The sequence below is a fragment of the Vulpes vulpes genome, chromosome 7 (genome assembly GCF_048418805.1).
Source record: "Vulpes vulpes isolate BD-2025 chromosome 7, VulVul3, whole genome shotgun sequence".
In the NCBI taxonomy this organism is placed as follows: Eukaryota; Metazoa; Chordata; class Mammalia; order Carnivora; family Canidae; genus Vulpes; species Vulpes vulpes.
The window spans coordinates 105727889-105755650 of record NC_132786.1 but is presented as its reverse complement, the minus strand read 5'-3'; the positions used below and the strand labels follow the sequence as shown (position 1 = coordinate 105755650).

The window sequence follows — 27762 nt, the reverse complement described above, 5'->3', positions numbered from 1 at the left end:
ATTAAGTTAACTTTTTCCTTAGACTCCAGAGATTAAGCTTTCAGAGGCCTAGACTTTCATTGCAGTCCAACACTATGCACCATCTTCATCTGGCATGAATGTGAGGGAATTGGTTTTCAAAGTGATTTTCAAAATGAAAGCAAGCTATTTTGTTTTCTGGTTTACCCCATCCTTTAAAAAAAAAAAAAACCCTACTCTGTTTCTGTATGATGGCTTCTGTACTGCACTCACTGGTCCTTCTCGAGCCAGCCCAGCTCCATGTGAAACGTTCTGTTGCTCTTTCAGCATAAGCAGGTCTATTGTGATATTTATCTGAATTCAAACAAGGCTAATTAAAAGAGCTGCTGACAGTTGTTGTGATCTGACTTTGACTGCAGCTTGATGGTCATTATGGGTAAATAATGAACCAGGTCTGCAAATGTAGCAGCTGCCAACTTGGGATAGAAGAACGGCTATTGCTTCCAATTTAAGGATCTATCGACCGCTTCCCTTCTCCCTGCAGATCTTCTACAGAAAACTAATGTTTTCTGCTGCTGTGTATTGTGGTTTCAGCTGTTTCAGATATAGCCTATAATTTCCTTCTTTAATATTTAACTTAGGACATTATTAGCTTTCAGAGTTAACAACTTTTCTATTTTGAAGAAGTTCAGCTTTGTCCTTATGCATGCTATAACTAGCTAACCAGCTGTAGTTTATTTATATATGTTTCATTTGTATTATGCAGGAAGCAGCTAGTCTTAGAACAAGGTATAGCTTTATGAAGATGTTTCAAAATCCTGTGTAGATGTTTTGTTTTTGTTTTTTAAGAGATAGATGCATGTCCCTTGCTTTTGTTTTCTTAAAGATAGACACCTGCTGCCAAACATTAGTTTCAGGTTTTGTTCACCTTATCAGTAACTTTTGAAATATTTTGATGCAAAATCTCTATCAATGCAGAGAAACTTCAGTGACTTTCATTAAAATGCAATACTGAATACACTGTCACTCCATCATGAGCTTTTCCTCGTCCTATTAGCAAGTAGGGACAGGTGCATTAAAGGTAAGAGAAAAGGCATATTGCATTCATAGATTAATATACTTTCCTGCAGATTTTCCACACTTAGAAAATATAGCTTCTGGATTTAAAAGTCACATTCTAGAATTTAACACCAGCCAGTACTTAACAACACATCCCTAGCATTTGTTCACCTGCCACAGAAAAGGCTATCTGCATTATGTAAAGCATGAGGGTACAGTGCTGCTTTGTGCATAATGCAGCAGAGCTTCGAGATCTTGCTGGGAGGAAATGATCCCAAACATGCCCCTGAAAGACAAGTCTTACTTTGAAAAATAATGATGAAAAATTGCTTATTTCTCCCATGTATTTGTGTCTGTGTTTATTTCAGGAAAAACTAACTAAACTTTGTTTATCTGACTCTAGAATAGTGTTGAGAGTGTTTTTGCTTTTCTGTTTCCAGCATGGATAATGCCAGAAATAGTGTTAACAAGGGGTTATGTTATGCTGGCTTATGTTAAACCAGATCACCCTCTAACATGTGCAGAGCCATTCATCTGTGTCACCAAAACCCAAGAGAACATCTGACATGGACTCTGAAACAGAAACAGTGATCACTTACAAATCAAACATGGCACGCTCTAAACTGATTGTGCACGGCAATCTTTTCTAGAAAGGACAACTAATTGAACATGATAAAGTGTAAAGTTAATTAACACCCTTAAATTTGTTGATTACTTTCACGGGATTATATTGTTCGTTGAGTAGCAGCTTTCTGTCCCAGCTGTCGCCTTTTTCAGCGAATGTCGCTAGTAAACAATAGAGACACCATAACAAGTCGTAAATGGTCCCTGTGACAGCAGCCCCTTGTGAGGCTGCATCTGTAGAAAATGATTAGAACAATTGCATTTTAAAGACGGCTCACATTGCAGCCCAAGTCCCATTGGTCCTCTTCTTGATCTCTTTTGATGGCAGACTGGTTAAAACATTTAAGTTCTTTTGAGTAAATTAAGTGATTTACTATGTTTTTGCTATATATCAATGAGAGTGCTTTGGTGGCAAGATTTTTTACAGTATCAAAAACAAATATAATTTTATCGTACTCTTTAGATTTCAGTCTCTTCCCTCTCTGGATTTGAAGGCCTCTTTCTGATAATCCTAGAATTGAAAATCATCTCCTTATTTGTGACTTGTAAATGGTTGTTCTAAGTTATCAGTACTTGTATAATGGATTTTCTGTCATAACCCTTGTTTCAGCTTCTCAGTAGGACTAAATTCCAAAGTTCAGTTCTTTGCTGCTCTTAGTCCATAGACCATATTTAAGCTGAGTAGGTTTACATGTTACATTTATTTTTTTTTATAACACGGTGTTTTATAAACATGGTGTTTGATAACCATGGAAAATACCTTTACAAAGAATTCTTTCATTTGAGCTTCAGAGTAAGTATGGCAAGTGATTTTTTTTATCACCATCTTCAGAGGAACCAAAATTAAGAGGTGTTATAACTTGTCCAAGTGGGTTGAACTGTAATTGTGACCTTGCTCCAGGTCTCTTAACTCAGATTATGTGTTCTTCAGATTTTGCTTCTTCATAATAACATCTCCATACATGTGAACTTACACTTATGCAGTGTGTTTGTGCAGCAGTGAGTATGCCATTACCACATATGGAGAAGACTCCTCCAAAGTTGAGCTTTTTTGATAAGCTAAAAAACATTGCCTTACTTAGTCTTAATTAATTTTTGGTTATTTTAGTAACCATTGATTTCTTTTCTGCCCACCTCATAAAAAGACTATGAACATTTATCACACACATATGCTAGGTGCTAAGATTCAAATAGCTCTTGCCCATAAGGATCCTTTACAAGATACACCAGAAAAATCATTGATTAGAGTAGTATAAGTGCTTTATTGCAGATACTACTAGAAATGTTATAAAAACAGAGAAAGGGGATTATGCCCATGATTTGATTCTTAGAGTTGACGTGAGTTGAGCATTGATAGATAAGCAGGAGTTAGCAGGCAAAGAAAGGCAAGGGGATTTCATATAAGAGAATCGCCCGGGAAAGGCATAGATACATAAAAAAAATCATTGCACATTCCAGCTACTGTAAATAGTTCGGTATGCCTAGCATGGTGGTTTCTGTTGCAGGGAGTAGGTGAGAAAACCAGAGAAGTGGTAGAGCCCATTGACAAGAAAAGTAAAGCTTAAAAATCAGAAACCATTTTAGGAGAAAAAAGAGAAAGTTCATTGTTTCCTATGACTCAAGACAAATGGGAAGATACAGTGAGTTACGTAGTTCTTTTTGGTGAACATAAACATACAAGTACTTCAGAAAGAATAACTTTTTTGCTTAATAGAAAATAGTGTGGGGTACCTAAGTGGCTCAGTAGGTTAAGCATCTGACTCTTGATCTTGGCTCAGGTCATGATCTCAGGGTCATGGGATTGAGCTCTGCGTCGAGCTCCCTGTGGACGTGGAGCCTGTTTGGGATTCTCTCCCTTCCTCTGCCCCTACCCCCTGCTCATGTGCATGCACACTCTCTCCCTCTCAAAAAAATAAAAAAGTAAATATGAAAAAGCAAACAGTAATGAGATGCTATATAGAAATGCTGAGTTATAGTGAATAACGTCTTCAACTGCTGGTTACGTTCATGTTGATGCCTAATTTGAGACTTAAGCGTGTTCTGATTCTTTTAACAAAACTGTCAAAGATTGGTACACAGATAAACAAACATAAAGTATTAGACTGAGACGATTATTGTCAATATTGACTCTATCGTGGTGGGCCAAGATTAGAGATATAGAACAAGAATTGAATTACTTTGAAAAATTATTGCTTTTGATATAAAAATATGATGAACATTGTTTATTATTTACTGTCTTCTGCACAAAGTTCCAAATGAGAATTTTTTAAACCATGTAACTCAATGCAAGAAGGAACTCCATTTTCCATGAGGCTGCTTTATTTTTCTAAATAGTGTTTGCCAGGACATCTAAGATACTCAGACTTGTATTTGAAGTTCATTGCGAAATCTTGTGGTTTCATTTTTTATTTGTTCTTCATTCTGATTCTCAGTTTTCTAATTGTTTTCTTAATAAGCAAATTCAAATCTGTTGTGAAGAGAAACAGGGTTTTATGTGTATTTACATAACAGGCAGAACTCAGTGTCCATATTTAAAACATACGAAATTATTTGCTCAGTTGATGTTTTTAAACTATTCTGAACATGATATGCAAATAGATTCAGAATACCTATATTCTTAACAAAGTTTTCAAAGCCTACCCACAGCTGATGGCAAGACTATTTCTCTTTGAGAACAATTTGTTTCCTTTTTCACCCTTTCTCTTTTTGAGAACTCATTATTCTTTCAATGACGGAGGTCAAAAAATGGAAGAAAAGAGGGAATCAGGATTTGGTGGTGATTGGCCTCCTCCATGACACTTGGTATATGATCCTACCTTTTGGCATTTACTTCTGAGTATATGTCTCTTTTCCCTAATTATATTTTATACCTTTGAGGGCAAAGACTGTGTTTTATACCTACGGTGACCTTACATTTTGGACTTTCTGGAATAGTTGTATTTCAAATATTCTCCTAAGCACAAGGATGGAGCAAATTGTTGAAGTTCTGAATAGATAATTGCTGATGATATTTTTCTTCTTGGAACTTCCACATGACTATATGCAGCCCTCTCCTATAGTATGAATCTTTTACTATTTGTAATTGTCTGTTTGCCTTCTGTCTTCTGCCATCTCCATATACATGTACACACTCCACCACTACAAACACTAGGTTTCAAACTCCTTGAGGACAAGGACTGTTTCTTCTTCCTTCCCAGGGTTAAGAAACCCTGACAAATGGATCTCCAGTGGTCAAATTTTTTACGTCTACCATAAGTAGGAGTGGAAGGAAAAAACAAAGTAATGGAGGCTTCCTGCGATACCATTGAGAGAGAGAAAAAGGCTGATTTTGAGACTTGGATTAGATTTAAAGTGTTTCTCCCCTCTAAGTTTGATTGAAATTGAAGCAGACTCCAAGAGAAGTGGTAGGTGACCATCCCTTTATTTTATTTTATTTTTTTTTTTATTTATGATAGTCACAGAGAGAGAGAGAGAGGCAGAGACACAGGCAGAGGGAGAAGCAGGCTCCATGCACTGGGAGCCCGACGTGGGATTCGATCCTGGGTCTCCAGGATCGCGCCCTGGGCCAAAGGCAGGCACCAAACCGCTGCGCCACCCAGGGATCCCTGACCATCCCTTTAAAACAGGATAGTCCAACTGCCTATTTTGAATGGTGTGGGCATTTGCCTTTTCATTTGTACAAATGAGTTTAGTTTGTCTGGTTCTGCGGTCATGGGAGAGAAGCACTAGAGGCATCATCATAGGAAAGTGTTAGATAAAGCATTAAAGGCAACCACAAGTATTTAGGCTTGTTAGATTTAATTAATGTAGTTACTTGAGAAAATTCATTTTCTAACTCTTTTCTCTAATTTGGAGCTATTCATATGTCTTATGAAATGAAACATAAAATAAAACATGCCTTGGTTTTATGCATTAATATGATAAATGTGGTGGGAAGTAGATGTATGTGAACTTGAAAAGTTCAAATTATGGAATTTTAAAATCAGTTTGGTGATAATTTTATCTTATCTCACTTTGTAGATGAAAAGACTTAGGGCAAGGAGCATTTACAGCATTTACCTGCCTAGAATGGCAAATGCTTTATCTGTAACCCTTAGCATCTCTGTGTGTCTCTATGAAAACAGTTACCACCCAGGACTGCAGTCACCTATGTCCTTGCTCTTCCCTCCATGATTGCCTCCTTCTGTATCACTCTTTTTAGAAGAAAATTCTGTTTTACTGAGCTTATGTACCAGACACTATGCACATGGTGTGAGTGAGCTAGTAGAGCTACTGCCCTCATGGAGCCAATGTTCATGTGGGGAAAAGGACCAAAACCAGATAGAGGTGTCAAAATAAACAGATGGTAATAAATATTGTGAAGAAAATTAAAGCAGAAAAGGGGCTAGAGAGTGGTGGGGTGTTTTTCTGGTGGTCAGACTAAATGGTCAGGGAAGAGGTAAATTTGAGAAGAAACCTGAATAAAGTAGAGGAAATAAGTCATGAATATCTAGGGAAAGAACATTTTAGGCAAAAGGACAGCAAGTGCAAGGCCTTGAGATGGGAACATATTTGTTTTTTTTTTTTTAAGATTTTTTTTATTTATTCATTCATGAGAGAGACAGAGGGAGAGAGAGAGAGAGAGAGAGAGAGAGAGGCAGAGACACAGCCAGAGGGAGAAGCAGGCTCCATGCAGGGAGCCCAACGTGGGACTCGATCCCAGGTCTCCAGGATCACGCCCTGGGCCAAAGGCAGGGGCCAAACCGCTGAGCCACCCGGGCTGCCCGAGATGGGAACATATTTGACCTGTTTCAGGAGCAGTAGGAGTCCAGGATGGTGGGAAAGCACTGAACAAAGAGGAGAATGGGATGCGATGTGATGGGAGAGGTAACCAGGGACTGCCATCGTTGAAGTCTTTGTGGGGCTTTGTAGGACTTTGGATTTTATACTGAGAGTAATGGGAAGCTTTTGGAGGCTTCAGAGTAAGGAGAAAACATGAACTAGATCTGTTTTATTTATTTATTTCAATATTTTATTTTTTACTAGAGAAAGAGCAGGAGCAGGAGAGGCAGAGGGAGAGAGAAGGAGAAGCAGACTCCACACTGAGCAGGGAGCCTAATGCGAGACTGGATCCTAGGATCCTGAGATCATGACCTGAGCCAAAAGCAGATGCTTAACTGACTGAGCCACCCAGGTGCCCTAGATTTCTGTTTTAAAAGGGTCCCTCTGGCTGCCATATGGGGGACAGTCTGTGGAAGGAAGAGCCAGAGGGAGAGCAAATCGGAAGGTGTTGCTGTAGTGCAGATGAGAGACAGTGATGGCTCAGTCTAGGGTGGTGGCATCTATGGGTATGGAGAGAAGTGGCTGGATCACAAGTGTGTAACAGCTTAGGAGTGGGGTCATATGTTATTCATCCTTAATTCCAGGACTTATCACAGGGCCTGAATCAGTAGGTTCCCAGTTAATTTTGTTGAATGACTAAAATAAATGCAGCATTCTTGTCACTTTCCCATATACTTTGCTGCCACTGAAAGGTTTTACAAGAGGTTTTCACTGTAATTTAACACCACTGTCCATGTACCACTTTAGTAGTTCCTCACTTGAGCCTGCTTCTTTCTACTGTTTATAGGTTCAGCTCAAACCACCTAATGTTCAGCCAGAGAGGGTAAAAAGCCTAGAGAAGACAATGGCTTAGATAACCAGATAAGAAAGGACATGAGGGGGATCCCTGGGTGGCTTGGCGGTTTAGCTCCTGCCTTCATCCAGGGCATGATCCTGGAGACCCGGGATTGAGTGCCACATCGGGCTCTCCCTGCATGGAGCCTGCTTTGCCCTCTGCTTGTGTCTCTGCCTCTCTCTCTGTGTCTATCATGAATAAATAAATAAAATCTTTAGAAAAAGAAAGGACATAAGGCATTATGTAGGTAAAAATAAGATTCCTACTCTACAAACTCAAGGTGTAAAGTAGTAGACCTGACATTTAAAGAGCATGTCATATTTTACAGCATATATAAGTTCATATATTCACAGCCATTCTATGAAGAAGTTTTTAATGCTTTTCCTGTTTTATACAGAGAACCACACAGCCAGCAAATGGCACATCCCCCAAACCAGATATTCCATCTCCAGATTTTTTACTTTCTACCGTGTTTATGAATTTATTTATCAAACGACCATCTACTGAATATATCATACACTGCATTAGATAATGGGAATGCTGACATAAACAAGACCTCAGTGCTAATGTTGTAGGAGCTTATAGTATAATGGAGCAACCAGGATAAGAAAATCAAATATTTTAATAAGGTGTTGTAAATGCTGTAATAGAATGAAGTACAGGATATATTTTGATTTTGTATATGTACAGTTGCTAAGATGGAAGGTTAAAATAAATACTTCTCCCAATATTCTAGCAACTGCACGAGTGTGCAGTCTGTTTTCCTGTTTTGGGAAGTGGACTTGAATTAAAAAGACATGGCAGGGCATCCCCGGTGGCGCAGCGGTTTAGCGCCGCCTGCAGCCCGGGTGTGATCCTGGGGTCCCAGGATCAAGTCCCACGTCAGGCTCCCTGCATGGAGCCTGCTTCTCTCTCTGCCTGTGTCTCTGCCCCTCTCTCTCTCTCTCTCTCTCTCTCTCTCTCTCTCTCTCTCAATAAATAAATAAATAAATAAATAAATCTTTAAAAAAAACCTTTAAAAAAAAAGACGTGGCAATATAATAAATTTATTGTTTATTATTGATAGACATCAAAGTCTCTATAGTGTCTGCTGAAATCCATGGGATGTCTTATACAACTTTAGAGTTCCTCCTTCTTGGATATTATTTCCTAAGCTCAAAATGGTTACATTTATTTTAGGATTACTCAGGTCTTAATTTTGCTTTTGGAATGAGACTAAGCTTCATAGTGTCACATACTTAGAGGAATATATATGGAAAGACAGGATTTGGTCCCAAGGAATGCCAAATCTTTAGAATTACCCAATGTAGCCAGACCTTTACACTGGAGTGTGAGTTATGAAAAAAGCCACCACATTGAGAGGAGAGTGGAAATACCACAGACCTCTGAATTAAAAGATGACTTATTCTTTCTTTTGTGATCTTCTCTTGCTTAAGTAACTTATTTCTTCTTTTTGAAATAATGTGTTTGAACAAGTGAGAAAGTACACCTGTCAAAAGATTAACCAGCTGAGAACCATTGTCAGCATTAATTTTCCTTTAATAAATGACTCTCTGAAGCTATTTAGCAATCTGTAATCTAGATACAAAGCTATTGACCTATGATGGATAGTGCTGGATTTGTTTGTAAGCTTTGACTTAAATCGTCTACTTAATTTTCCTAGGTCAGATCAACAGGATTAGGAATAAGGATGGTTATGTGGTTTGAATAAAAATGGTTATAGAAATTGAGCAAAATAATTGTAAAACAATAATGGTCTACCATCTTGGTGAAGTAAATTAGAAACTAACAAAGTGACAGTCACTTAAATTTCAGCATTATCAGACTGTTCAAAGGACACAGACCAGTTAATTTTCTTTTTGTTTTTTGTTTTCAGACCAGCTAATTAAAAGCATTTATTATAATTGGGTTTTTGTATATGATCATTTCCAAAGTGTATCTGAAAACATTGTGAAATAATGTAATTTAACCTTATGTGTGAGCATCTGAGGCTTTCATAACACATGGGCACTCCCTCTTCCACAATTATTTGGCTAACATAATGCTGATCTCTTTTGCTTTTAATAATTAGTTTAAAATAGCATGAACTGTAAAATGGAAAAGGCTACTTGATTTGGCAATAGCAAAATATTCACTATTTCAGTGAAATAGAGATCTCTTTACTTGTGCTTTTTATATGTATAAACTACGTGTATTTCATTGAATAAATTAAATTAAAAAGTAGGCCATTACTTGCAGTTGTCTGTTCTAATGGCCAGGTTTGATACGTAGTATAGACAATTACGATGTCTTTATTCCTAGCTGTACTATAAAGTGTAAGGGCAAAATCGTCCTAATATAGCTCTTCCACATACTTTCCTAGTTTTGATCAACAAAACCTAACTTGAAAATTATGAATTAAAATTTCTCTAATATTAAGAGCAGCAATAAATGCTCTTGGTCTTATTTTTATTTATTTTATTTTATTTTAAAATTTTTTTTTATTTATTTATGATAGTCACAGAGAGAGAGAGAGAGAGGCAGAGACACAGGCAGAGGGAGAAGCAGGCTCCATGCACCGAGAGCCCGACGTGGGACTCGATCCTGGGTCTCCAGGATCGCGCCCTGGGCCAAAGGCAGGCGCCAAACCGCTGCGCCACCCAGGGATCCCTGCTCTTGGTTTTAGATGAATGAAGCTTCCCTTCCTTTTTTAGGACAAGTCTAGGACATATTTTGTGTGCTAACCATTTCAGTCAATGAATATGCATCAGACCTTTGTTAAGAGCTATGAAGGAGTAGCCAAACCAAAGCTCATTTCTTCTTCCTGCTCATACATCACTAAGAATGAATTGCCCAAAAAGTATATAGCAGGAGGGAAAATAAAAATAAAATAATATTGGGGGATCCCTGGGTGGCGCAGCAGTTTGGCGCCTGCCTTTGGCCCAGGGCGCGATCCTGGAGACCCAGGATCGAATCCCACGTCGGGCTCCCGGTGCTTGGAGCCTGCTTCTCCCTCTGCCTGTGTCTCTGCCTCTCTCTCTCTCTCTGTATGACTATCATAAATAAATTAAAAAAAAATTTAAAAAAAAAAAAAAAAATAAAATAAAATAATATTGGAAAGTGTACATCAGAATAATCAGTCTACATAAGCGACTATTTTCTTTACCTTAGAAAAGACTCTTACCATCTGAAATACCATTTGCATGTACTTGTCTGTGGGAAAGAGAGCCAGGTCTTCCTCTTTGTAGATCTCATCTGCAGATAGTATGTGGAGAGCAAGCAAATGGGCCACAGACCCCCAAATCCAAACTCAGGCAGCAGCTCCCTCTCCCTGGCTGTTCTCATACTGGTCAGGGCCACAAGTTACCTTTGCATATACTTTCTATTACTGAATAGGTTTCTTAGAATAATGGATGCACATGAATCATAAAATACACATTTCAGATTCTTGTACCTCTTGTGTCATGATTGTGTCAGATATTTGAAAAGAATTGAGAATAAGAATTTGAATCTGTATGTTTTTTGGTTTATGATTAAGTTCCACAATACTTGATTTTTAAAATATTCTAGGAGAGGGGCACCTGGGTGGCTCAGTCTGTAAGCATGTGACTCTTGATCTTGGGGTCATGAGATCAATCCCCATGTTGAGCATAAAACTTACTTAAAGAAATACACACAAGCACACACACACACACACATTCCAGAAGAGATGTAGAGTATCTTACACATTCCTAACATAGATATAGTTTGGAGGCAAGATGTTTTTCATTTGTTTGGGGGATTTTCTCTAATTTTACTATCTACTTAAACACTTGAAGAAATGTATCCTTTTGTTCTATCCCTTTACCCCAAAACCATTCAGGTGTGGGAGCTGCTCGGTCTGGGAACCTCACATTTATGGTGGGAGGAGTCGAAGATGAATTTGCTGCTGCCCAGGAGTTGCTGGGGTGCATGGGCTCCAATGTGGTGTATTGTGGAGCTGTTGGGACCGGGCAGGTAACATTTTCACATTAATGACCTGACTTGATGATATAAAATTGGCTAATGTTCATTTCTCTTTCCTGACCACATTCTTATTTCTTATTCCTCCCTACTCTGTTCTATCTATGGATTCTTTGTTTGCTCGGAGTTTGTTTTGTTTTGTTTTCTTGAGAGAGAAAGAGAGAACCCAGGGGCAGCAGATAGAGGCAGAGGGAGATGGAGAAAAAGAAGCCCAAGCAGGCTCCATGCCCAGTGCAGAGCCCAACACAGGGCCCAACACAGGGCCCAGTCCCACATCCTTGAGACCATGACTTGAACTAAAATCAAGAGTCAGATGCTTAACCGACTGAGCCACCCAGGTGCCCCTTTGTTTGCTCAGATTTTCTTAAATTAATTTGGAATAAATTAGTCTTCTGTTATTCCTATTGTAATTAAGCAGACATCAGCCAATTAACTTACTTTAAAAGATATTAAAAGTTCCATCATTCAGATTCTAATATATCATCCTAATCACCATTGAAACCATTCTTAAAACTGCTTCCATGTGAAGTGCTCATGGTGTCTGGGTTGCTGTTACCCTCTATCTAATTACTAGCTATAACTGTTTATAATACAGTCAGGAAGAAGTGACCTATATACTGTAATCTTTTTCTTGAAAAGCAAATAATTTTCATTTAGAAATATATCAATTCTCTAATCAGATAGAGGTGAATGACAGCAGTGAACTCTGAAATCAAACTAGTTGTCCCGTTCCCACCAACACACATACTCTCACTAGATCTCCCCTCTCAATCCTCAGTCCTGGTTGCTGCCACCCTCTTTATCTTATTCAAGACTTTGGTATTATCTCAGATACACCTATTGTCTGCATTCTCTTGTCCAGTCTCCAGGTTCTATTGATTTTTGTTTCAGTGTCTCTCATTGTTGACAGTTTTCTCCATTCCTCACATAACCTGGTCCAATCTCTCATTATCTCATATTTTGTGCACTGCTCAGAAGCCCTGGATGCCAACTTTACCACTCTGCCAAAAACTGTAACCAAAGCCAACTCCATTAAGATGTTTATATCATCATAGACATCCCCATTCTGAAACTGAGTAGATGCCTATTTTCATGTCAAATTTTAACTCTCCACTCTAGCTAGATTTCATAGCTCTCAGTCTTAACTATCAAATTTCTCACCATTCCTTAAAACATATGTACATGAGTCAGTTTTCTTACTGTTCTTGGGAACATCCCATGTTCTGATATATTTAATCCCTCTTATATATTTACCTTTTTCTTTCTTCTCTTCCTTTCTCTCTCTTGCTTATTTAAATTCCTGCCAGGCCTTCTAAGAAATGGGTTTCAGGTTCTATTTCCTCTCTGCTCCTGCCCTCAGTGATCTTATAGCCATACAATTTTCCAAATTTTGTTTGTTTGTTGCCTTTATCTTCAGTGTATTACTCCATTGCCCAAATTAGGATGTAAGCCTCATTCCATAAAGAGCAGTTGTGCTAGGGATTTAGTGTACAACATGATGACTAGAGCTAACACTGCCGCATGATATATATGGAACGTATCAAGAGAGTAAATCCTAAGAGGTTTCATCACAAGGAAAAAAATATATATGTACATGTAGTTTTTATATCTGTATGAGATGGTGGATGTTAACTAAACTTATGGTAACCATTGCATGCTATGTGTAAGTCAAATCATTATGCTGTACAACCTAAATGTATACAGTGCTGTATGTCAACTCTATTTCAATGAAACTGGAAAAAAAAAGCAGTCATACCACATAGACCAGTATTTCTTCTAGACTGAGCCCACAGGAAGAGCTTAGTCACCACTATGAGATTCTTACCCAGTGGAGGAGTCTGCTCCCAGATAGCCTGGTAGGCTCGGAAGGAGGCATGTGGCACCATGTTCCTTTCCCCATTTGAGAGAATCAACAGCTAAATGCTCTTACTTTTAGGAAAAAAAACTTGTGGGGTTGAGTAAAAAACAACTTCCTGTGAGCTACAACTTGAAAATAAAGATATTTAATATGTACTCCATTTATTTTCAGGCAGCAAAGATCTGCAACAACATGCTGTTAGCCATTAGTATGATTGGAACTGCTGAAGCTATGAATCTTGGAATCAGGTTTGTTGAATATATATTTTTCATGTACTAACAATTTTTATGAGCTTTCCTATTTGATTTTCCGATGTCGAAAAAAAATGTTCATGAGAGATAAATGAGTTATCCAGGAACATTTTGAAAGTACTTCATTATTGAACTTTAATAGATTTTGCTTATTTGATGACCAATAGGACCCCAGAGAGCATGGTAGTCTTTGCCATAGCCATAAAATCTATTTTTGCTATATATTCGAAGTTACATTATCCTTTTTTTATGGGAGCACCATTTCTTCTCTTGTATTAAAATGCAAGAAACACTTTTACTATAAAAATTTAAACGTACTTCAGCAGTGTAGGACAAATTTGTATAAAACACTGTTTTAATGTATGGTGAATTCAGGTATTATGCTACCACATGACCGGTTTTCTGTATCTACTTTAAATATAGTCTCCAAAATCTAGACTAAAAGGGCTCTTGGTTGTTTAGTCTTGGGATAAACTGAATGGCATTCATAAAGCTGCAACTCACGCGTGTAATTCTTTTATTTTAACTTGCTTACGGTTTTGTTACTTTACATTAAGGTTATATCTTTCCATTAAAATAAAATGGCATTCATACTTTGCTTAAAATGATGCAGGAATTTTGTTTCTCCTATGATGATGATCATCCTTTAGAATGCTTAAGGTTAATGTCTTAATTTTAGCCTTTAATCTTTTGGGTTAGGAATGTTACATATGATTAATCACCTAATTAATTTTTTGAATGTTTTGTATATCATAATAATAAATATACATTTCTTACTTTAGAAAATGCTTAATTAGCAAGATGCTTTACTCAGGTGTTTTCTTCACACTTCCCCAAACTGCTTACCAGATATTTCACAAGTCAGAGTAGTGTTTCATATCACAGCTTTTGATAAAAGCAATAAAAAAGAGCCAAAGTGCTTGAGATATTTTTTAAAACACAGTAATGGATTCACATTTCCTCTTAATTACCATATCAAGATGCTGTTGTTTATTGAATTGCCCTTGTCTCAGATGTTAAACTATCTTGACCTATTAAGTTGTCATGTTGTAATTGAGATAAAAGAGGAATTTGCTTTGCATCAGTGCTAATTGGTTTATCAATATCCTGTACCATTTACATTTTAAAATTGAATGTCTGTAAGATGGTAAGGCATATCTGTACAAAGCCTTAATAAAACTGGTAGGATACAGGAAGTTGTTCAGAGTGGTATGTCTGTATTGTAGCCAGTTTTAGGCTATGGGTCACTTACTCAAATGAAAAACTTGTTACTAGTAACTTGTTTTCATGTCCATCCTCCAGACTAATTTCATGGAAGAGGAAGATGTAAATTTCTGGAACCAAAATTAATTGGTGTTGACAATAGGATTGGAGTATTACTATGCATATGCATCCTTAGAATTTTAGTTTCATTCTTCTAGATATAAATGAATTATCTAATAAAAAAGCCAAAGTGTAGGTAACCTGGGCTATGCTCTACTGAAATTTCCTTCTTTATCTTTGCCAGTTTGTTTTTTATTCTTGCTTCTTACTCGAGCATCACTGGGTCAGGGTCTTCCTTAGGAATAGTGATGCATTCTCTGGCCTTGCTCAGATAATTTCCTTATCAAAACTCTTATTAGATAATCACTTGCTATCCTAAAATGAACTTTTTGTATGGTTAGTGCTTATAGAAGTCTAACTCCAAACACCAGCTAATCAAGAATAGCATGAAAGTCATTTGAATCAAATGAATTGTATATAAAATGAAATATATACATTGGCAACTACAGTGAGTTTGTTATCAAAGAGAAGATGAAAAGTGATAAAATTTCTTTTCTTTTTTTTTTTTTTTTGCAAACACACGAGGGTTTATTTACAAGCTCGAGCTTGGGTCCAAGTATACCCGACACTGCGGAGCAGGGACTTGGACCCCGAGACTAAGATAAAATTTCAAATAGAGATGTTAAAAGCAAAAGCAACAGATAGGTTTCCTTTATTATTGGTTTTGATCCAATATGATAAAAACAGGGCTTAGAAAGATGAAACTTTAAATGTTTAATTTTTCTGAAACTGTACATACATTGGTTACCGATACATATATATGTATATTACTATATCTATCTAATATTCACATGTATTATATATAAAGAATGGACACAAATTAGGAACTCCCTAGTTTTACTTAACTGTTATATTAATTTATAAGTTTCTGGTGCCTTAGATTATACTAATGAATTGCTTATTTTCATAACATTAGGATTTTATCAGTTTATCTTACAAAGATTCTTAGTGGTTTGAAAGTCCTAAAAATGATTGCTTTTGCTATTGTCTTTTCTCCATGGTTTACAGACATGGTTTAAAATGACAGGATTGTTCTCTAATAGAGTATAGAGAGTGGCCACGATTTATTGAGCTTTGCAAGGTGAAAGAGAAAATTGGCATCAGCAAGCATAAATTCCCAAGTAGTAAATTCCCACAAAGTAGTACGGCATCAAAGTGGCTCAGCCACATTTATATTCTGTTCACTCTGAAGTGAAATTTTTTTAGAGCATTAGTGTCAACATTTACAAATTGAGTCACCTATTTCTATGAAGTGATCATTTCCGATTAATTTCATCCTCATAAGTCAGTATTTTTTCTAGAAAACTGTTTCCCATATTAAAAAAAAAAATAGAATAAAACCTTACAGTTTAAAACCCTTAGTGACCCTACGATCTTTTACAGTAAATTTTTATGGGTGTTAGTGAAATTTTAAAATGCTGTAAGAAAAGTAAAGCATAAAAAATATGGGTATACAACATATTTTGAGATTCTTTTTTATTATATCTTTTACCTTCTAATTGGGTTCTAATTAGGACTTAGAACATAGTTTTATGGCACCGAAGGTACCCTGCTTAGGTTAGAGAAGTTTTATTCCTGTACATCACAAAGGAACAATGTTGATAATGGAAGTTTTGTTGTGTTGTTTTTATTTTTGCTCTGCCAGGAATTGACTTTTTTCCCTTTTTTTTTTTTTTTTTTCAATATTGGTGGTATAACCTGTCACTTGCATTACCAGCCTGGTCCCAGGCTTGTAGCAACAACCATGTCTTCTTCCACCTTAAAAGAAACTTATAAACTGTTGAAGTTCTGGAAGGCTGTTCAAGATGAGAACTTTCCCATAAGCATAATTTTAGTTTTTTGGCTACGGCTCTTAGGACAGTGTTATATTTTCATTTTGTGATGACCTGAAGCCTCTTAGCTGTATACCTTAAGCCTCTTAGCTGTATACCTTAATACATATACAATAATTAACAAGTGGCAAACGGTTTATAATAAAAGTTTGATCAAATTTTTTTTTTAATTTTTTTTTTTTTTTTTTTTTAATTTATGATAGTCACAGAGAGAGAGAGAGAGAGAGGCAGAGACATAAGCAGAGGGAGAAGCAGGCTCCATGCGCCGGGAGCCCGATGTGGGATTCGATCCCGGGTCTCCAGGATCGCGCCCTGGGCCAAAGGCAGGCGCCGAACCACTGCGCCACCCAGGGATCCCCAAATTTTTTTTAGTAAACTGATAAGACACCATCATATTGGATTATTGACTGTTAAGTTCACTATGCACATGACCCAATGAGATTCAGGAGGTGGGATTTTGGGTGTCTGTCAATGCCTATATCCTAGCTCTGCCACAGACTTAAGCTTTTCTCATCTATAAAATGACAAAAAGAGTAATATCTATTTACAGGACTGTTGCTAAAATTAAATGAGCTAATACATGTGAATCTTTTAAACCAGTTCTGGCACATTGTAGGTGCTCAGCATGGTAGTTATTGATGTGATTGATGGTGCCTGTGGTTAGTATTTGAATTGAGTTGTCCTTTTTTTTTCTTAAGATTGTATTTATTTATTTAACAGAGCACAAACAGGCGGAGCATCAGGCAGAGGGAGAGGGAGAAGCAGGCTCCCCACTGAGCAGGGAGCCTGATGTGGGGCCCAATCCTAGGACCCTATCCCAGGATCCTGGGATCATTACCTGAGCCAAAGGCAGACACTTAACTGACTGAGCCACCCAGGTGCTCCTGAGCTGTACTTTTAAATAGTTTCTTCATAACACTTCTCACCAGCTGGCATGTCTATTTATGTGTTTGTTTATTGCCTGTCTCCCCTGCCTAGAATGCAAGCTCCATGAAAGCGGTTGGCTTTATCTCCTCATTGATGTATCTTAAGAACATACCTAGCATGTAGTAGGTACTCAGTGAAGATTTGTAAGGGGAAGGGGGGAGGGAGGCACTTCTCCTGACTCAGGTAAAAGTTACCTGTGTGTATGTGTCTTAACTGGCCTATTCCTGGAGGACAGACACAGCCTCTTCTTAGCTTCCTTACATATGTCTCCTTGGCTCCAAGCACAGCACCTGCACATGGCAGATCTGTGTAAACATTGATGAATAAGTGAATGATTGATTAAAACTGACATAGTCTTAAGTGTTTCATTTCCAGATCTGTTTCTGTGATACAAACATTTCAGTTTAGTGACATAATTTGCTTTGTTCTTACATAAAACTAGACAGTATAGAATCTTCTAGAAAATATAAGGTGAACAGACTTTTTTGGTCCTTAAAAGCCTTGGTTACAGTGAAGGCAAACATTTGGATTCCCTTTTAATTTTTTTTTACAGTATATGCATCATTTTTACTTCTCTCAAAAGTTCATTTAAAATTATTGTGATTTAAAGGTGAGTAGATTTGACACAGTGATGTTTATTTGAGTTGCATTATATATGCGGTCAGAGCAATGAATTCATTCTCTGTTTATATCAGAGAACATTCCAGCAATTGTAAAGCCACATGCATGCACGCGCACACTCTCGAACCACATCCAGTGGCAAGTTATTATGGGGACTGACAGACTGTCATCCTTTTGATGGCTTGAGCTGTATATCTCCTGAACAGCAATGGGGCTCTTATGCAGAAAGTATCATATGTTCCCAGCCAATTTACAGGGAAACAGCAATAACATTTTATCATGGTTGAGAGCCCAGTAGCTGCTTCCTATTAAACTTGCCCTTTCAGATACCTGTCTTGGATTAATTTGTTGATTTCAAATGGAAACTCAGTCTTCTCCAGTGAAGCATGACGTTCTAGGATAGACTCTCTGAATGACAATTACTGTGTATTCTAGCTGGTTTCAGACCATTACAAGCCTTAGGCACAGTGGAAGACAGAAGACTTCAGTAACTGATTTTAATATTATGTCTAATTTTAACTGTCAGTTATATATGTGCCAGTGAAAGAATCCTCAGAAAGATGAAATGCAAAACACTTCTAACTTGCTCTTTTTAATGATACACTTTGCTGTAGGGTGGGGAGTTGGGGGAGAAAAAGCGGAGAGGGAGTAGCCATCTCCTAAAGGGGAGTCAGCACAGTGGGGAAGCATCAGATTTGAAAGTGAGCATGTAACAACTGCCACCTGGCTTTTTTGCGTGCCCCTCGGGATGCTTCTAAATAGTAATATGTTCACCAAACAGGGTTCCATAAATCAGTGCCAGTATTTTTCCTTGAACACTCAAGAGAAATGAAATGTAGGGTTTTACAAAGGATAATGAGCTTTGCTCACCATTTTGGTGAGTACTAGAGACAGAGTATGAATTGCTTTAGCAGTAAAGACTATAGTGAGTACTGTTGAGTATAACCAGGTAGATTATGAAGAGAGGAGTATCTCTGCTGTTTTAAATGTGATGGGCCATTTTAAAAGAAAACCTAAATTCAGAAACACCTAAATTATATTTCAAATGAAAGGGAAGAGCCGGGATCCCTGGGTGGCTTGGGATCCCTGGTAGCTTGCAGTTTAGCACCTGCCTCTGGCCTAGGGTGCTATCCTGGAGTCCCAGGATCGAGTCCCACGTCAGGCTCCCGGCATGGAGCCTGCTTCTCCCTCTGCCGGTGTCTCTGCCTCTCTCTCTCTACGTCTATCATGAATAAATAAATATAATCTTTAAAAAAAAAAAAAGGGAAGAGCCATGTTTTGGGGTCTTAAAAATATTCCCTACTCGTGGAACACATTAGACATAGACATTCTTGAACAGTTGTGCTTAGAGAATATATATGCAGTTACAGCAGACTACTTGTTAATTTATTTGTGATTTTACTTTTCATATTATTCCCTATGCACGTTGGCTTTATCTTTTCCCAAGTCATCTACTATAACAGCATACTGATAGCTTCATTTTACTTAAAAAGGGAAAGCATCAATAGCAAACTATACCTGTAATAAACTTGGATTTTTATAAAGGAATGAATGAACTGTTGGGTTCTTTCTGGCAGTCTACCATTGAATGGAATGTGTGGCAGCTGATTTAGAGTGAATCTTCTGTTATAATCCTTAAGAAAACCCCGTTATAACATGGTCTCTACCATACGAATTCACATATATGGCACGCCATATATATCCTTTGAACCACAGCTACTTCTCGAAGCCTGATTATAAAACAGTTGTATTATGTGCTTAAGTCCAAACATATCCTGGCTGTCGGCCCTAGCTGCCCCTTGTTCTAGCATTGGAAAAATGTTGTACTGGTCATGATACTCACATTGGGAAATAAACAGACCTAGGTTTCAAACACAGGAGGTAAACAAGAACTTAGGCATGCCAAAATGCACAATTTGTTACACATTTACATGTGTCTCTTTTCCATCTTTTTTTTTTTTTTTTTTTTTAATTCTGAAAGAGATTGGTTCTAAGAGAAAGCAGAAAGCTTTTATGACAATTGTTTGATAATGGCTCTTTGTATGAAAGAAACCAATAAATTGCTGGGTAGAAAGTTTTATTTGAAACTTGATACAGTGATACTTAGCAAAACGGTGCTTCCCAAACTGCATTAAGATACTCAGAATCAAAGTATCACAGCATTTTGATTCTCCTTTTTTTCGGAGTCCATATTGAACAGCCGTTGATGCCATCAGCTCAGTGATAGAACAAATGATGTTTCCGCTTGGGCAAGCTTTGTTTTATCAGGATCAGTAACCTTATCAGCAGTTGACCCAGAACTATAATGCATGTCTCTGAATAGATAGCATATGTCACAGCTCTGTGCAGACTTGCTTCATAAGCAAGATCATCTAATGAAGATTTAATAAATAAGGAAAAGTTTGCAGCAAGAAATGTCTTCTTTTATAATGATAACTTCTCTTAAGCTCATTTTACTGCTCATGGCTCATCTCTTGCATTCATTCTCATAAAAGCTAAACAAATAAACATACATATAAATGCATGCACATGGACGGCCATGATGCATAGTTCGTGTGTCAGTGTTTCTTTCTGAAATATATCATTTGTGAACAAAGAATGTAGAATTTAGATTATCATATTGGTTTAAGGTTCTTATGTGACACATAAATGCAATGATATCCGAAAGACTAGAAAACCCATGTGTGAGATAAATCAACACTTTGGCAATTGTGTGGTATTTGTTAAAAGTAGGATAGTACAGAAGGTTTTCTCTCAGCATGGAACTTGCTGGTTCCAAAATGTTTAATCATTAGCTTTTAATGCCATGTAATTTAAGATTGGGTTCTTTGCTCTCATCAATCTGCTTTGATTTTTGAAGACACATAATAAATGGAGAAAGAAGATGGAGCATCCTCATATGTAAGTAAGTCACGTATGACTTGTACATTTTGACATTTGACACTTCCTTCTTTGACCTTTGACAGGTTAGGGCTTGACCCAAAACTGTTGGCGAAAATCCTAAATATGAGCTCAGGACGGTGTTGGTCCAGTGACACTTACAATCCCGTACCTGGGGTGATGGATGGAGTTCCATCAGCTAATAACTATCAGGGTGGATTTGGAGCAACGCTCATGGCTAAGGTATAGTAAATGCTGACACTACCCGAGAGAGGGAAAAAATTGTTTAATGGTCCAACCACCCCCACGTTCTAACAAAGCATAGGTCTATCCTAGAAGGCAAGATTACTAAAATACTGATTCACTTACGCACTGGAAATGAGTTAATACTTAGCTTGGATAAAAATCCTTATCTTGTTCATTTAGATTCCTGCCCTTTTAGATGAGAAGAATAGGCTGGGAGTTTTATTTTGTGCTCAGGTTTGTTTGTAATATGAGATGGCAAAATTCTGTTATTCATCAGAAATTTTCATTGATTCACCAAATCCTTAGAATGGACACAGTAAGAATTTTCTGACAATACATTGACATTAGATACACCCATCACAATAGAAGAGAGGATCTTTTTCAGGATACTAGATTTCTAAATACATCTTCCTGCTTTAGGAATGTGTGTATTAGGAATGTGTAAAGTCATCTGAAAAGCAAATTGTTGGCCTCCTATTTGTGATCTCCACTTTAGAAAATACTTTTAAAGGAATAGACTTTCAGATTTCTGCATAAAGCTATTTCCCACCCCACCCTGCTCCCATAATTGACCCCCCTGCCCCATTACAAAAGTAATAAAGCACATGCCTGGACACCATATTTAGTTTACTTTTCTTCATTCTCCATCACATTCTGTCCATTCTATTTCTAAATATGCCTTGAATTCATGCAGTCGCCTCCTCTGCCATTGCGAGTACCTTGGCTAAGCCTCCTTTAGGTATGCCACATCAGCCCCTTACTGGTCTCCTTGCCTTTCATATTCTTCCCCAGTTCATTTTCTACATCTTGGGAAAGAGCAGGCTCCCTGAGATGTAAAAACCCGAGTGGGCCTTTTCTCCTTCTAAGTCTCTTTCATGGTTTCCAATCACTTGTCGATTAAAGTCCATCTCTGCAAGTTGTCCTACAAAGCCCTCCATTTAGCCTTTGCTTGTCCTACGATCTTGTTTCTGCCCTCCCAGCTCCTGTCTTGGCTTCAGCCATACTGAACTCATTTTTGCCTGTTGTCTCTCACTTGCAAACCTCCAGGCTGACTGTTCCTCTGCTTGCACCATGTTTCCTTGCCCACTCCGTTCCAGCTTCTGTTGCATTTCCTGGAGTGTCATCAGCACACTTTATTTATTGTCTAGGGCAGTGTTTGAAACTATGTTTGTTATTTTGCAGTTTGATTTCTCCTCATGTTTCATTTAAGAAAATACTTTTATGCCAATCTGTATCCTGTATTTCTGTTTGTATATCCTCCATACAGGCTTTTGTAATTGTGTTGTGTAGCCTGTTGTTAGAAACAGGAAGTAGTTCCTTAAGTGTATTGTTTTCATCGAAACTGCAGGTGATTTATTAGGGCACATGGAAAAATGGAAAAAATCACATTTATGCTCAGTTTCTTTTTTTTTTTTAATATATATTTTTTTAAATTTTTCTTTATTTATGATAGTCACACAGAGAGAGAGGGAGAGAGGCAGAGACACAGGCAGAGGGAGAAGCAGGCTCCATGCACCGGGAACCCGACGTGGGATTTGATCCCGGGTCTCCAGGATCGCACCCTGGGCCAAAGGCAGGCGCCAAACCGCTGCGCCACCCAGGGATCCCTATGCTCAGTTTCTATTCTGTATCCATATGAAGTGGGTTGTGAGCCATTGGGTTATTCGGTTTCTGTAATACTGCTAATGGTTCCAACAGAGCAAACAGCCAACAAGTAGAGTGAAATAAAAATAGGAGGCTTCTAATCAAAAGGGTCAGATGAATTTGTCTGGCCTCCTGGTCTTCTGCAGTACTGTCTTTGTCTAGGGACTCCGCCCTAGCTGTCCTCCACTCTGTGGCACACCCGCACTTTTGCCATTTGCTTCAGTGTCCCTGCCCACCCAAGAATCCACCACCGTTAAAGTGCTTCCTTTAAAGTAACTTTCTTGATAATAAATGGTAGCGTTTTCTACTAACAGCACGAGGCAAGGCAGGAGTAAAACATATGGATATTTCTATTCTCCTTTACCCCCATTTCCTCTATGAAATGCAGTTGTGATTTCCCTTATAAAGAGGAAGACTGGGATCCCTGGGTGGCGCAGCGGTTTGGCGCCTGCCTTTGGCCCAGGGCGCGATCCTGGAGACCCAGGATCGAATCCCACGTCGGGCTCCCGGTGCATGGAGCCTGCTTCTCCCTCTGCCTATATCTCTGCCTCTCTCTCTCTCTCTCTGTGACTATCATAATTTAAAAAAAAAAAAAAAGAGGAAGACTTATTAATTTTGTTTGGAATGAGAGTACTTAGGAACTTAAAAAAAAATCTTTTGTTACTTTAGATTGCTGTTAACAGAAACCATAGCTAATTAGATTGGCATAGAGAAATTGATAGAGATTAAAGAAATCCCCATTGATGCTACATTGATTAAAGCAGCCATATCTGGCCGGGAAGATCAAGGCTTTACTTTTTAAGAGACATTTTGCTCAACTGCCATTGAGTTTTATTGTGCTAGGGGATATGATGTTAGTGTGTCATTGAAGTAGAGGCTTGTACATTTATTTCTAGGTCTTAACATTGTAAAATTCTAGCATGTTATGTACATATAATCAGAACAGTCAGTATGAAAACTAGATCATTCTTCTGAACTCTCCAAGCTAGATGTCTGTCTGTGACAGACCACTACAGGACAACATATGGAAAAATCACAATGACTCTTGGTATTCCCCCAATATACCCATTTCCTTGTAAAACATAACAACTTGGTCTTCCATTAACTTGTTGAAAACTTACTGCAATTGTTATATTTTTTCCTGAACTACCCACTTAGCTCATGAATTCATAAATATCTGATTAGTGAAGTGGAAAATCTGTTTATTTTAAATTATATATTATAAGCTTCAAAGGATGCCTTCTTTTTCTAACATTTCAAGATAGACATGCCTCCCAGACTTTTAGAGACTGACTAATCACTTTTCTCTTTTTCGAATGGCCATCCTTTAAGGTAGCAGGCACCAAAGCTATTTTACTGTTCCTGTATTTGGTTTTGTTAGATTTTATCTGGGATATATACTTGAGCATTTGAAAAACCTCTAGACTTTTCTTCCCGATAGGATTGTGTTCTCTTCAGTATGTTATGTTTAACTGTGAGTTCTTCTGTTCTAGTTAACTAAGTTAAAAGTTGAATGCAGTCTATGTACGTGTTTCTTCCGTATCATTTGAAAATAAGTGCATCTTGCAGATACGCTGCAGAATGATGTCAACAAGAAAGGTCTGTCTGGGTATAAGCAGTAGTGCAGCTGTATATTTGTTAACCGTGTGGGTAACAACTAAGCTCCCTTTTTTTATTTCTAGTAATCTGTAAAAGAATTTAAGGTTAAGCAGTTTTTTCAACTCTGTTGTCTACGTGAAAATTATACAAATAAGCACAAAATAATGTTTGCACCTATACCATCATACATATTCAAGAGACTTATTTTTTCTTTGAGTAATTTTTCCCTTTAGTGGATGGTATCAATAACTGCTCCATTATCAAGAATATTCCTCAGAGAGTAGAAATATTTCTCATCTTGCATGTTGCTTTCCCTTTTTGTTGTTGGCTGACTTTTCCATTGGTTGGGGAGTGATGATGTTAAGGGTAAGAGGAAGATCTAGTTGGTTTTGCCACTAGTTTGCAGCTCTTATAAAATCACAAATAAAAGGAAATGTGAGGAATATTTCAATTATCCAAGCTTTCATTGTCTTCCATCAACCCCAGATATTTCAGGTTTGGACAAGATTCCATTTTTATGGTAGTGGATATTCATTAGCTACAGCTTAACTATAAAAGATTTATAATGTTAACTTTTATCTATTTTTAAATAGCCATAAGTTTTCTGAAACTCTCAGAATGAAGCATTAGCTTGGTAAGATATTAAAAAGTTGTCATGAAGGTAGATGTCACGTTGCATTTAAAATCCCAAACTCCTTACCTAATGTATCTGCTGTGTTTTACTTATATCCATCTTAAACTCATTTCCCTCTCCAGCCCCCTTGGCTCACTCTCATTCAGCTGCATTGGCCTGCTTGCTATTTCTTGAATATTCAAGCCATGTCCCCCCACACGGCCTTTATCTTGCTGTCCCATCTACCTGAAACTCTCCTCCCTCTACTCTCCAAAGAACTCACTACTCCCTAACATTCAGATTGTAGGTCAAGTGTCTTCACCTCAGAGTGGTCTTCCCTAAACATTTTGTCTAGCAGAACTCTCTTCCTTCTACCCGACCCTTGTCCATCACTTACCAACCCCTGCTTTATCTTTCTTCATAGTGCTGGTCATTGTCTGAAGTTTGAGTATTTGTTCTGTTGTCCATCTTCCCCAAGCTTCGTGAGAACAGTGACTTAGTCTCATCATGCCGGTATCAGCAGCACTTGGAACAGTGCCCAGCATACAGCAGTTGTTAAATATTTGTTGAATAAAAGATTGAATGGATAATCAGTAATTCCATAATGGGGTTTGTCTTAGGCTTACAGGCTTCTGCAGATTGGAAAAAGCATTTCCCTGTATGATCTCATCTGTATAGTAACCCCTGTCCAAAGTCAAAACAAAACAAAACAGGTCTGGGTTGAAGAGTGGAGAGGGCACTCGGAAATTAAGGTTTCTGTCTGGAGCAGTTTTGCAGCTATATGAAAGTACTTATAAAAATATATATAACTTACCACAGTGTTCCTAAGTATCTTGTTTTTTCAGACTCCATTTCTCCTTCTTTGAAACCAAAGCATTAGGAGTAGGAGCCACAGTTCCAAAGTGAGCCTTAACTATTGATCTCATTATGTTCCCTCCTGCCCTTGACCAATTTAGGATCTGGGGTTAGCACAAGACTCTGCCACCAGCACGAAGAGCCCAATCCTTCTGGGTAGTCAAGCCCATCAGATCTACAGGATGATGTGTGCAAAGGGTTACTCAAAGAAAGACTTCTCGTCAGTCTTCCAGTTTCTACGAGAGGAAGAGACCTTCTGAGCTTGCCCTTTGGCCGTGGACACTGTTGGAAACTAAACTTTCTGGAGCCTCTGTATAGCTCACTCCACAAGTAAATGGGTTTAATCAAAGGTCACCTGTCTGCTTTTGATTGTCTAGGTCCCAGTAAACCCTAGGATTTTTCACCCATTTTTAACTGCTTATTCTTTTCATCTATTTAGCAAACATGTATTATCTGAAATTTTTTTTTCCTGTAAGCCACTGATGGTCTCTGCTAACTAGCTGATTAACCTTTTTCAGAAGTTTGATCCCTGAGCACCTTCAACTAAATCGTAGCATACTTCAATCAGGATACTATTTACTCCACTTTACAGATAAAGCCAAGTATTTTTTCAGCAGGATGAAACCTATCTGAAAGAAAAGAAATTGGTGTCGGGGAAAGAGGTAGAAAAAGGGGAAGTATAATGAATTACTACCTGTGTCCCTCAGGAAGTTAGTCCGGTTAACCAAGTGGTGGTATTCTTGCAGTACTGAGGTTACTGATTTTCCAGGAAGTTGATAAAGCCAGAGAACTCTTTGCTGCATGTATTATAATTTGGACTCTGTTACATTATCTTAGTGTGTCCTTGTTACAACTCCCAATACTCAGCAAACTTGTTTTTTATATTTTTGCTTCCTTATACATTCTTACTACATATTTTTTGACTTCAAAAGAATGACATCTTTAGAACTGTTTCAGAGCCAATGATGATATTTGCTTTAGATAATTATTATGTTATTCTAAATATAACCGTATTATTTTGAATTCAAATAAATTTCTATGCTGATAATACTTTCTTGGAGTTTTTGTGTTTTCCCAGTCATTTGGTGAACAACTAAGTGGTCTGACAAGCTGGTGTTACAGACTGATGGGGAAAGGTGGGAAGAAAAGGAAGGAAGGGAGGGGAGGTCAAAAGAACAGAGTCTGGAGTCTCCTTTGGGCAGTGGCAAGCCAGCATCCTGCTGGGCTCTGTTTGAATCCTTTTCTTTGTTTGAATCCTTAATGGGTATTCATTTGAATGTTTTCTAAATTGTGGGTACATGGGAATTCAGCCTGCATTAAATGGAATATCTCCCATTGTTGAGTGCATTTGCCACTTTCCCTACCACAGCATTTAGGAATATTCCTGATGATAGACCTAGACACCAAATTTGGCAGAAGTACTACTATTTCCATCATATTCCTGGTGATAAAAAAAAAAAAAATCCCAGGGCAGCCCTGGTGGCTCAGCAGTTTAGCACCGCCTTCAGCCTGGGGCCTGATACTGGAGACCAGGGATTGAGACCCACGTGGACTCCCTGCACGGAGCCTGCTTCTCCTTCTGCCTGTGTCTCTGCCTGCCTCTCTCTCTCCCTCTGTGTCTCTCATGAATAAATAGGTAAAGTCTTGAAAAAAAAAAAAGATTAAAAAAAATCCCAGGCACTATTATAAGTGCTGGCGCTATGGTGATGAACAGAACAAAATGAGCCCCTAGTGGGGGCTGGGACCAGAATGTTAATGATGGACAAGGCAAGAAATTTCAGATTTGAACGTAAGAGATCCACTAACTGATAGATAGGGTGAGAGAGAAAGGAGGA

General features: G+C 38.0%; 1 protein-coding gene across 1 annotated transcript in view; it reads left to right on the top strand.

Moving 5' to 3' along the window:
- Positions 1-26977, top strand: part of HIBADH (3-hydroxyisobutyrate dehydrogenase) — a 108652-nt gene extending 81675 nt beyond the window's left edge. The window contains exons 5-8 of the mRNA XM_025993098.2: positions 11139-11272; positions 13308-13384; positions 21057-21213; positions 26029-26977. Of these exons, the coding sequence (XP_025848883.1) occupies positions 11139-11272; positions 13308-13384; positions 21057-21213; positions 26029-26187 (527 nt within the window). The 3' untranslated portion in view covers positions 26188-26977. The remainder of the gene's footprint in view (positions 1-11138; positions 11273-13307; positions 13385-21056; positions 21214-26028) is intronic.
- The last annotated feature ends 785 nt before the right edge of the window (positions 26978-27762 follow it).